This window comes from Monopterus albus, unplaced genomic scaffold (genome assembly GCF_001952655.1).
Source record: "Monopterus albus unplaced genomic scaffold, M_albus_1.0 scaffold29.1, whole genome shotgun sequence".
NCBI classification, from domain to species: domain Eukaryota; kingdom Metazoa; phylum Chordata; class Actinopteri; order Synbranchiformes; family Synbranchidae; genus Monopterus; species Monopterus albus.
In genome coordinates, this window is record NW_018127909.1 from 3,737,948 (window position 1) to 3,750,044 (window position 12,097).

The 12,097-nt window shown below is 44.0% G+C and overlaps 2 protein-coding genes across 2 annotated transcripts in view; one reads left to right on the plus strand and one right to left on the minus strand.

Annotated features, from left to right (window-relative positions):
* On the minus strand, positions 1-7,904 carry sec23b (SEC23 homolog B, coat complex II component). Its single transcript, XM_020596223.1, has 19 exons — positions 7,700-7,904; positions 6,075-6,302; positions 5,635-5,692; positions 5,397-5,483; positions 4,975-5,211; positions 4,640-4,722; positions 4,409-4,553; positions 3,246-3,404; positions 2,946-3,061; positions 2,716-2,839; positions 2,508-2,588; positions 2,308-2,397; positions 2,050-2,156; positions 1,564-1,717; positions 1,269-1,346; positions 918-1,079; positions 688-774; positions 274-495; positions 1-90 (listed from the first exon to the last, which is right to left on the minus strand). The coding sequence occupies exons 2-19, from the start codon at positions 6,293-6,295 to the stop codon at positions 1-3; spliced, it is 2,301 nt and encodes a 766-aa protein (XP_020451879.1). The 5' UTR covers positions 6,296-6,302; positions 7,700-7,904.
* A 1,335-nt stretch (positions 7,905-9,239) lies between these two features.
* The window catches only part of ccdc85al (coiled-coil domain containing 85A, like), a 20,830-nt gene continuing 17,972 nt past the window's right edge, over positions 9,240-12,097 (plus strand). The window contains exons 1-2 of the mRNA XM_020596225.1: positions 9,240-10,023; positions 11,358-12,097. The exon at positions 11,358-12,097 is cut by the window's right edge and continues 2 nt beyond it. Of these exons, the coding sequence (XP_020451881.1) occupies positions 9,778-10,023; positions 11,358-12,097 (986 nt within the window). The 5' untranslated portion in view covers positions 9,240-9,777. The remainder of the gene's footprint in view (positions 10,024-11,357) is intronic.

Here is a 12,097-nt window from a genome sequence, read left to right on the forward strand (position 1 = left end):
CTACGTAGAGCTGGAAACAGCCAGTTTCTTCAAATGGTCCATGAAGACCTGCAGGCTGACGTCATCGGTGAGGATCGGGGATCCTGTCTCCTGCGGGCACACAGCAAAGACAAAAATAGTGGTTGAGTGACATGACCATTTTAATGAACCAAACAGGTTTATCATTAACATAAGCTTATATAAGCTTTCATCCTCTTGGTAACCTCATTCTTAACTGCCATAGAGGTATTTGCAGAATTTCAAAGAATAGGATCTCTAAAGTCAAAACTTTACCTGTCCCCAGGTGTAGAGGCTGTTGTGGGTCTGTGACGGGTTGACCTTGGAGAGCAGGAAGCGAGCTTGTGAGCCTCCATGCTCTGTGTCAATGTAGCGTGGCATTGGGAAACGTGCATGCAGGAGCTCTTGGGCATCATCCAAAGGAGCCTGCAGTAGCTGTTTGAAGTTCTCATACTCTGCCATTTTCTGGTAGCCTGCCTTTCGCCACTGTGAAATAGTCTGGAAATTAAGAAGATAGTGACAGCATTAGGAAATGCTTCCTCATGTCATCAAATGTGGTGTTTAGGCACAAAAGAGAAACAGGAAATAAGATTTTACAAACAGCTAATATATGAACTTTTGAGAATGAAGTTTTTAAATAGATATTTATCAACTGACTAGCATCCCTAGCCAGTGCTCTATTTGTCTCACCTCTCCATGGTAGATCACCAGCTGGAAGAAAGTGTCCATCAGCAGGATTCGATCTGGTAAGATACTGCTGCTGTCCAGGAGCACAGGCTGTGAAGAGCAGACGCATTCGGGATACATTTCAGTACAATTCAGCAGCAAAAACAGGAGTACTGAAAAATGCCAGATGCTTTTTAAAGCTAATGGCACTCCTCTAGTGCAGATAGTAACTGTGTGGAGGGAGTGGGGCTGACCTCTGGTGGTCCATGGAAGGAGTACGAGTAGAGGATGGGCTGGATCATGATCAGGGATTGGGTCAGGTCCTGCCTGACAAAGTGGTGCCTGTAATAGGATGACTCATCTGGGCTGTTGTTGAACACTTGCAGGAAGGGCGACCGCCGCAGGTGGAACATAAACTGCAGGCAGACGAGAGAAAAATTAAAAACACAAAAGATTTAAAATGAATGTGATCAAAAACCTGCCACAGGATTTGGAAAACCAGACAGTACATTACATTTTTATCAAATTGATACAGACTCCAAAACACAATTTCGTAATGCCGTCACAGATTCACAGTCATGTATGCCACTAGGGGGCAGGTTTACCTGTGGGTAGAGGGACAGAGACTCTGACAGTCTGAATGACGCAGGATCATCTTTATTGAACTGGCCAAACTTCTGACACTGCAACCAAGGGAGACAAAATATTGTTTACATACCGAACATTCCGTATTATAAATTCTGCACCAACTTGTGCGCAACAGCAGTTGCACAATACGTGAACATTAAGAGAATGCCTCAACTAATTATACTACACAATCTTAATAATGCCAAATATGTATTGTTCCGCCCCTCACAAACCGCAGGCAGGGAGTGGTTTATGCGTGGGAGTATCACTAACCAGGCGGATAAGCTGCCTATCGAGCCATCGCAGGACATCTGGTCCCTCCTCGGACTCGGCTCTGAAGACTCCCAGACGAGCCATGAGCACAGCGGCTGCTTCCTGGTCAAATGAGGACTCGATGTGCTGAATTTGGGTCTGTGCATCTGCCCAGCTGGGGTAAGGACAGAAATACAGAGGAAGAAGAAGAGAGGTAGGAAAGCAGGAGAGGAAAAAACAAAAAGGTACAGGTGAGCATGGGTGTGGTGCGAATGACGCACATGCACACCTGTCTCTGAATAGCAGGAACATAAACATCCTTTCTAATGAGGCCGATATTGATTCTAGCTGTCACTTTCTTGACTAAATGCCAAGCTTGTTATAACACAAACTAGGTGGAGGTGCAGCAAGTGAATACTCCCTCCTCATGAAGCTTGGCAATCGGTTTAAAACAGAATCAAGTACACTATAAAATACAGTCTTGCAACAATAAAACCAGAATCTTACTTCCTGGCGATGGTGGTGACCCGTATCCTCCTCTGGGTGTTGGAGTGCTGGTACTGGGTTACAAACTGGACCGCCCCTCGGCCACCCTGGGGAATGGGTGCATTGTGCTACACACACACACACACACAAAACAGCAGTATCAGTTAGACTATAGCTGACAACATTTTCCTCAATCACAATCATTCACTTGTTTGATGTGTCTAGCAACTGTACTTTCATCAGTATACATCGTGTCAAGGCTCAAATAGTTTTTTTTACCTGATTCACCACCTCAAAATAAATGCCCAAAGTAGTGGACGGGGTGAGACTGCACACTTTCCACTGGTTCGTGCCACCGACACCCATCTCCTACACAAAACAGAAGAAGACTTCCGATAAATAACAGCTCTCAGATTACTACTGTTACTGTGAGGTTGAAGCATCTGAATTTCCCAGTTTAATCTGGAGCAGTGACTCACATTCTCTGAAACACAGGAACCTTTTGAGTTGAGTGAAACGCACGGTCCAATGGCCCCACAAACCTTCAGCTCCCTTGATGTCTACAAACAAAAAGAAAGTCCAGACATAAATTCAACTTCAACAACTCATACCTTCAGATTTACATTACAACCACAAACACAGCAAATGGTGGCATTTATTGTGACTCCAAAGACTAAACTTGTTTACCTTGACCTCCAGGACACCTCCAAAGGCCATGCGGAAGTCTCCGTTGTAGTCTTTACTGAAGACCCTTTGGAAGGTTTGCTTGAACAGGGACGTGTTGAAGGAGTCTCCCATCACAATGTGTCCCCTGGTTACAGAGCACAACAATATGTTAAGAAGGCAAATTCTACTTAAAGGGACAGACAAATATAATACCACACCCTCAACCAATTAAACAATAAGTACAGACATACCCAGTGAGAGTGGATAAGCATTTCATCTCCAGCAATCCAGACTGGTCCAGGGCACAGGCGTAGATATCAATACTGTGGCCATTGACAGCTGAGCGGTTGGCCAAGGCCTCATAGTACTGTGTGTCACAAAAAACAGACAAAAGTCATGAAACAAGAGTACAACTACATGCTCAGAGTACATAGGGGTAGAAAATTGATATGACTGTTAGTAAAATGTCCTTAAGAAATTTAGTTTTCACACAAACACCAGTACAATATGGTAGCTGACATCTGAACGAGAGGATTCACACATTTGCTCACCTTGGTGGCTTTCTTCAGATGGCGAGCGTTGTCCTTCTGGATGTCGTGCCAGGAGCGGATGGGGGTTTTCAGTTCGTCTCCCACCACCATGCCTGGGCCCTGGGTGGGGGGCCCTCCGATGAACAGCATCACACGAGCCCCTGTGTTGGGGAACGAGCCCTGAGGGTGAGGAGAAGAGAAACTGGGTTTCAGTCAAAAGTTAGTACCGTTGTACCTGGTCTGAAACAACATAGCACTATAATGATTTTTAATACTATAACTAGGGGATGGTCTTATTAAGATAGTCTCAGTAAACCCTAAGAAAGCCTTTTAAAGGCAAGAAAAAAGCTGACATGTTTGATAACACCAAATACAGACAGATGTTTTATTTGCTCACATATAATCTAATTGCAAAACATATGCATTATTTTATTCAGTCATTTGAAAGGATTTTCCATCCTAACACAGTGAACTAGAAAAACAGAAATCCATCTCAACTGAATTTATGTATCAAGTATAACAATGAATGAGTCTTTAGGCAATCAGTTTCAGCAAAGGGCAAACATCACAGCCAACACTTCAAACAAAGTCCAAAGTCCAGGACTCTGGGAAAATCCGAGAAACAGTGATACACGTGGCCACATAGTCACCAAGCTGCTAGAATGAGCTTGTACTAAAATGTGACCCATTTGATACCAAGTTTTATGTAAACACTGATTCATTTATAAAAGTGACAAAGTGTTCTCATTCACAGAATATTAAACAAATAAGCCAATTGATAGTGGATGCCAACAGTTTTCTGGGGAACTATTCATCAAGTCAAATACCTCTCAACAAATCAGTGAAACTGAAGCCAGATTTATTCTAATCAGGCCTCATCTCCTCTATGCTGAAGGACAGCGTATCGAGGGGAATGATTTGTTTCAGTTATGTAACCTCGTAGATTAGCAGTAGGAAGTGCACATACTGTTCCTGCAGAAATGTTTCACAACAGTAACATGTGGCAGGATCGTCTTAAAGAGGCTAAAGTTCAGGTCATTGTGAAGCATCTCAATGAATGACTGTAAACTCATTTGTAGATTGAGCATATGTACACACAGTGTGCCTGGTTGGGTTTGAGGATAATTCTGTGGACCTACACCACACGTGTATAACGGTATTATCTATGTGTTTGTCTGTAATACCTCCAGCAGCCCAACAGCGACAGACAGAGCAACACCAGTGGAGCGGAGGGGCCGTTTGCCCTGAGGGACAGGCCAGGGATCTCGCTGAAGCTCACCCAGCAAGTCTGTCAGATTCATATCGACTCTGTGCACAGGCTGAAGGAACCTGAATATGAACACACATACACCATATTTTTAAAAGAAAAAAAAAAACTTTTCAACATCTGGAAACAGCTACTGAGTCCTCCATACCTGCAGAAGGCTGCAGCGTCCTGAGGGACCAGTGGGCGACCTTGCTGCCCCAATGGTGCTGAATTTGTTAGACCCAGCATCTCCTAAACACACACAAAAACCCACACACATTATTAAGTTGAACAGAGAAATTTTATGTCAGTTAATTTTTTCTTTTTTTTTCTTTCATTAACCATAATTTTTCTGAGACAACCTGAAGGTGACTTAGAATAGTCATTCAAATCCAACCAAACTAAATGGAATCTGTTCTCTCTTGGTGTAATAATAGCTTGTCTCTAAACATCCACATTATTTTCCCATTCCTCTGATTGTTGATGCCTTTGCCCCCTACCCACCTGGATCTGTTTGGAGGAAAGGTCTTTGGTGCCCCTGAACACGTAGCTCTTGGCAATCCCTTCGCAGCTGAGCTCGTGAACCTGGACCATGCGTCCAAAAGTGATGAGGCCCACCAGGGCATTTGGGGGCAGCAGGCTGAGGGACATCTGCAGGGACTCCTTCAGGGCCTGGAGGTCCTCCTCTTCCAAACACGTGTCCACCACATAGAGGAAGATCAGAGGAGTAGGGGGTCCATGCTGTAAAGAGGTGGGAGGGGAAGGTTACAGGGTGGTCACATCATAGGGCTTGTCTTCACACACTTTATCATATATACTGGCACGTCTAATTTATTGTCTTATTCTTTTCTGCAAAAATATGCTTTGATATAAAGAAATGGAGAAAGACATGCTAAAGTCACAGTGCAGACATATATAGTATTTACCTGTACTATGTACTCAATGGTAGAAAACTGTGGCATGAGTTCAGCTGGCTGGTTCACTTCTGATATGCCCGCATAAGAGGGAGGGAACTGGAATGACAAAGAGGGGAAGATTAACCAACCCAATAAAGAAATGTAGTTAGTTCACATTTAGTTATTCAGGCTTATATAAGTTACAGCAAACCAGTAATATTAACATAAAACATCAGGAGTAAACCATCCTGTGAACACCAGTACTTACTGGGTTTCTCTGAAAGCAGAAGTTGCATGCCCATATTTTTGCTCTGAAGTCAACTTGACTGCAAAAGAAGAATTAAAACAATTTAGGATTTGCATCAGTTGGCAGGAGTGTAAAACTGTGTAACAGTGTAATCGACTGCAGGCTGTGTCTACGGTTTTCAAATGTCACACCCGGTACTTATAACACCTCAGCATTTGGAAATGCTAATACACTGAACACACAAACAAATGCAAATACTTGAAGCTCCCTTTCATTCACTTTTACTTTGGTTAATGAAAAGCTGCAATGAAGAAATGTCAAGAACAGAGGTGCAGTGGACAGCTGCACAGATTATTTAAGCAAAAAGAAGTCAAATAATAAAACCAAATAAAGGCTGAAAAAACAAATGCTTGTTTTCTTCACCATTCAAATGTACACATCTGAGAGCCTGATCAACTCACCATAACGGGTTGAGCACTGCCTTGCAGTTGGCCCGGCTGCACAGCACTGGTTCATACTGGACTGGTGGCAGGTCAGGCCTCTCCTTGAGGGGTGTGAAGAGGCAGGAGACGGGGACCACTAGCCTGGTGGCCTCCAGACGACTGGAGGGCCAGAAGTTCCAGCTAAATCTCACCCCATCCCTGTCTTCGTTCTGTTGGATGAACTCCTGGTAGGTCGCCATCACCAAGCTAAAGCAAGAAAGAGTCCAACACACTCCAGTGAGATGGCTGGCTCGACAAAAAAAACTAAGTCCGAGTGACACTAGCAGTCCACACTTGTTGCTGCTTCTGTTTGTCTAACACTGGCTGGAGGGAACACCTGCTCTTTATACAGGCACTCCTTTCTTTTGCTAAAAAAGGACCTAGATTTTGACGCACTGACGTGTCATTAGAAAACCTGATCAACGTGTTCTGATGAACTAGAGAACACTGCAGAGGAATCCTAAAAGTATTTTTAGACTCCAACTTTGCTGGCATATGTCAGTGAAACATAATTGACGCCATTAGCAAAGCGTCACTAAAAATCTTGTTGTAGCAACTGTTTATCATTACAGATGGATTACATGAATAATTTGTGCAAGATGAGGAACACAAAAGTTGCAATCTTTTATAATTATCTGGGAGTAAGATTTGCAATGATGCAAAGGTTTGTGATGGAAATGTTCCATCTTCATATATTATTTTGTGTGCTCAGCTGTTCATGATGCAAAGACATTATTTTTTGTTCCAAATTGTGGATTTATATCAAGTAAATACATACATAAGAAAATCACTCATTGCAGGTGGCAGATCCATTTCTCAGTAGCTAAACATACCTATGCCAAAAACTATACAGTAAATGTAACTAGGGTGATGGCGGGATCTAATTAGAGTTGAAAAGTAATGGATTATTTTGATAAATGACAGCCTATGTCATTTATCAATAAAAAATAAACAGCCTCTTCTAGCTTCCTCAGCAATGTTGCTTCTTGTCTATGTCTTTTGACATATAAATGCAGAATATTTGCAGATTTTGGATTGTTGGTCAAACAAAACGAGCATTTTGAGGGCATCACATCAAGAAGTCAAATAGATAATAAAAAACGATCTTCACTTTCCTTAGATACAATGTTTTCTTAGGAGACTAAATGTGACCATTATGGGTTGCAGGGCAGATGTTATTTGAGGCTATTTTGTATATGAACTCCCCCTTTCATCCTGTGTGGAAAAACGTGGAAACCTTGCAAATTATATTTAACCTTAGCAAGAACACAGTATTACCGGTAGGTTATTCTATAACAGAGGCCACGTATCTTCACCGATGAACCCACCAGTAAAGGTTGGTATATCTGTCTTGAACTGCACTCAGCAGTTCAAGTTTCTCAAGTTTCAATCAATATATTCAGCTTTTCAATCAATATTTTCATTCCATTTATTTCCTGAACGGCTGGCCATAGCTGAACGCCTGCGTTAGCTAACGAAATATAGGCTGGCCATAGCTCAACGCCTGCGTTAGCTAACGAAATATAGCATTTGCCCACTTCCTGTCGCTTTATAAATGGAATCAGAAACAAGACGGCCTACTTTCGAAAAAAAGTCGTACGTACCTTTGATATTAAGTTGAACTCGGGTCTAAACAAGGAATAATAAATACGTTCTGTTCAAAACAAATTATAGCATGTGCATGTGAATGTCGACGGATGTAGACAGAAGGGCGATCGCTCGTCAGCAGCCGGCTTCTGCGCTTTACTAGACTGACGTGTTACTCCAAGCTCAGATGTGTTCCTAGTGGCGCTTCCTTCATGACGTCACTGGGGCGTCTATTAGCGTCTTCTGAGTACGCACAAGAACGGGGTGTGTATGGGAAATGAAGTCTACAATATATTGGCCTCCACTCTGCCGTACGGGAGTTGCAGTAGCATCTTATTATTCTCGAATGAACATGAGATTAGTGGAATTACGACTGTTTTTATTCCGTCCCAATATTTAGTTAGGCCTACTGATAGGGTAAAAGAGGTAGGCCAACAATTTTGATGTAATCCACTTCAGATGAATATTTCCATTGTATGATACTTTGTGCTTCTACAGAAGGAACTACCCTGCCCCCTACTTTACATTTTTCTGAAAGTTGAGAAAGATGTTTGACTTTTATCTGGACGCTTGTCAGTGTCGAAACCGCTTAATGTAGCCAAGGCTTTGTAGTTGTGTATTGGGATTTCAGTGACCAACGATGAAATATGGTTAGGCAATAGTACGGTATTATGGTATCCCGGGATATTTTAAAACAACGACAGTACTCTATTAATTACGTTTATGCAAAAAGTGCTTTGCAATGTGTGCTGTTTATAATAAATGCCTGAAGAGTGTGTGTCAATGTCCAGCAATGACCTGCCTATGTTTGATGATGCTTTAACAGAACCCCTGTAAATGGCGTAAACCCAATTTATCAAATAAAGAACCTGTCAAAAAAGAATAAAAGTAGAAATAAACACTATTATTAGACGGTCTAATACTCACATCTTATTAGACCGCCTAATTATAGTGTTGACTGCTCCGCCGTGTTGAATGTTGGGTAAACGCGCAATGTTGGAAGGATTATACTCATTATTTACCATGCATGCATCTATATGTTAATAAAACACACTATTCCATGTAGCTACATACGGTAGTGGATACTGCAACTACAGTATATATTACCCACTTCCTGTCGCTTTATAAATGGAATCAGAAACAGGGTGGCCTACTTTCGAAATTAAGTCATGCTTAATTAACAGACTTAATTAAGAGACTCAACACCTGAGTGGACGTATAAGTGTTGAGACTGAGCATAGAGAGGACAGAAATCCATTCATCTGCAGTGTTTGTGTCATATTCCGCCAGCTGTTACCTAGCAGTCATTTTTTAGTCTGATGCTCTCGTGGACGGGATCTCTTGGTCCGCTATGAGTTAGTTTCAGCCAACTAATATGGGGGTAATACTGTAGCTAAATTATTTACAATATTACCTCCATAGCTAAGGTTGTCCATTCTGGATTACCACAGTCAGTAAAGTGAGATATAAATGATTTAAGCAAGTTTGTAGCTAAACAAAACAAAAAATTGCATGTAGTGATAACACAGCATTACAATTCTGAGCACTAGATGGCGAGATAACCAAGGTACATTTTTGCTGCACAAACCCCTGGGGAGAGAGAGAGAGAGAGCTAGAGGGAGGCAGAGAGAGGGAGAGAGGAGGGAGGCGAGAGCCTGTTCCCCCTCTCTCTCTCTGTGTGTTTCTGTCGTGCACAGCAGCAGACTGTCCTCTTTCTCGCAGTGGGCTGATCCTACAGGCGGCAGGTGTGTGCACCCACTTTGACTACATTTGCGACTGATTTTTGGATACTAAGCTGAGACCATATCTCACACTGCAAGAAGGCTGCACAGAGTGCATCTCGGCTGCGAGGATGTCGCAGTGATAGACATCAGAGCATCCTCTTCACTGTATCGCACTCAGCCGGCATCGTCAGCTGTTGCTCGAGGAGAGAGTGGAAGTGTCGGAAGCAACAGAAAAGGCCAAACTATGCGACCGATTTCCAAACGGTGACCGTTTTCTAGCCTAAGTCGACCGGGCACCGGATGCGAGCAGAGGTTGTCAACGAGCCTCTGACTATTTTCTGCCCTTTGTCGGTGCCGGAGGAGCTGTGCCAATGGAGAAAGCGACTCCGCCGCCCCAGCCTCAGCTCCAGCTGTCGATAGCGAAGACTGAAAGTCCGGCGGAGGATATCTCCGGTCTGACTGACGAGGAGCTGCTCAAGTGGACCAAAGAGGATTTGGTTCGGCGCCTGCGGCGGTCTGAGGCCGACAAGATGAGCGTGATTCTGGACCACGGGAATCTCATCCGAGAGGTCAATCGCAGCCTCCAGCTGCACTTGAACGAGATCAGGGGGCTGAAGGTGAGGGGGCGCGCACTGGTGAAGGATGAGATCATAGGTTTGGAGCGCACCTGAGAACGCGCATAGCAGGAGGGATGTTCTGCTGTTTAGAGAGCGCCTCTGCAAACGTGGTGCGAGAATAGATGCTGTCTTGAAGTTCACTGTCCCATATAGTGTAGGCCTGTAGCTCCAGTCCTCATAAGGCTTGATGTAAGGCAGGCTGATAGCTTTGCTTTAACTTTTGCTTTGGAGGTGGGACATTCGGGCTTTTCAAAATAAGGAAAAGTTTTTATAGGCAAGGCAATGCAACTTTATATAGCACATTTCATACACAGAGGTAATTCAAAGTGCTTTACAGAGGTGAGGAAAACAGTAACAGCATTACAAGCAATGAGCAGAAATACTTGTGACTAAAACCAATGTCAAAATGTGGCTCTAGGCCTACAAGTCAGCTTATAAAACACAGATCAAATAAAAGTAGAAACAGGGTTAGGCTGCACCCTTTTGCAGGGCATGTCCTTCACTAAATCTACTGCTCTGATCATATGCCAGCTCTCAAATCTGGCATACAGACCTCTGTCTATACCTTGCATTCCAAAGAAACCACTGCACATAAATTTATTGTGCAGTTGCAGTACAGTTTTCCTCAAGAACAATGTGGCAAGGCATGCTCTTTTTCAGTAACCTTTACTCATTATCTTAATTTTCTGCACCAGTAATAAGAGGAATATGACACGGTGTTTACGGTTAAAGTTGAGACCCAGCCTGAGGTAGCCTCAGATGAAGCACATGGAGACCATCTGATTTCTTGGAGACCTCCTCACCTCTCCACCCATCCAAGTTGCCTAGTTACACAGGAAAGAGCTAGAAGCTAAGAAAAGGTGGTCCGGGGAGGATAGGGGACAGTTAAATCATTACACAATGATAGAGGAGGAAAGAGGGAGCAAAGGTACAGTATATTTACTCCCCAACCCAATCCTTTTTTGTGTGTCTGGCCTCTGCATTTCCTGCAGCACATTCTAATCTACATTATGTAGCCTAGTTCACATTGAATGGTACACAGTGAGCTGGTACTTTTATGGGAAAGACAGTCAGGATTAGGATTTCATTTCATTATGACTGCATACTGCATTTGATATCTAAAAGAGCAGTGAAGTGGATTGGAACCAGAAAGTGTTTGCAGTGATTTATTTTGGAACACATTTAATATACACAACTATTATGTTTTGTACAAAACCAAAAGCAAATTTGGGGGCTTCCTACACTGATCAGCATTGTTTTAATTTATGTTGTTTCCTAATGCCCAGGTGAATTCATCTTTCTTTTCCTCTTGTTTTCCTTTCTTCTCCTCTCAGGACATTAACCAGAAGCTGCAGGAGGACAACCGTGAGCTGCGGGACTTGTGCTGCTTCCTTGATGACGACCGCCAGAAAGGAAAACGTGTGTCTAGAGAGTGGCAGCGCTTGGGACGATACAGCGCCAGCATCATGCGTAAAGAGGTGACCCTCTATCTCCAGAAACTGAAGGAGCTGGAGCTTCGACAGGAGGATGTAATGCGGGAGAACCTGGAGCTGAAGGAGCTCTGCCTGCTGCTGGATGAGGAGAAAGGGGTGGTAGGTGGAGGAGGTGGAAGTGGAGGGGGCGTTGGGATGGGAGGGTGCCGCAACTCCATTGACAGCCAGAATAGTTTGCTGCTTGTGCCAGGGCAGGGGCTCCTAATGAGGGACATGGGGGATGGGAGCAGCACCTCCAGCGCAGGGAGCGCTGATAGCTCCGATGCCCCGCATCATAAGCAGCCTCACCTGACTGTAGGAGTGGGTGGAGTTGGCAGTGCTGGGGAAAAAGGGAGCCCCGAGCTTGTCCATAAACCCAGGTGTAGCAGCATCAGTGGCATAGGAGGAGGAAGTGGAGGAGACAGGGAAGTGTCCAGCCCTGATCATCCAGCTGGACGCCACCGGAGTACAAGCCTGGAGTATCCCTACACCCTGCCTCAGCTCTGCCGACCCCGCTGTGGCTCCTTATCTGTGCCTGATCATAGTCGACCTATGCGGGGCCTCAGCCCAGAAAAGTACAGCAGGGATGGGGGCAGAGGCAG

Excerpts from the sequence above, each read along its gene's own strand:
- sec23b (XM_020596223.1), bottom strand. The coding sequence starts at position 6,295 with ATGGCGACCTACCAGGAGTTCATCCAACAGAACGAAGACAGGGATGGG. Across the intron at positions 4,554-4,639 it reads GACGCTGCAGCCTTCTGCAG|GTTCCTTCAGCCTGTGCACA; the intron begins GTATGGAGGACT and ends GTTCATATTCAG. Across the intron at positions 2,157-2,307 it reads ATTTTGAGGTGGTGAATCAG|CACAATGCACCCATTCCCCA; the intron begins GTAAAAAAAACT and ends GTGTGTGTGTAG.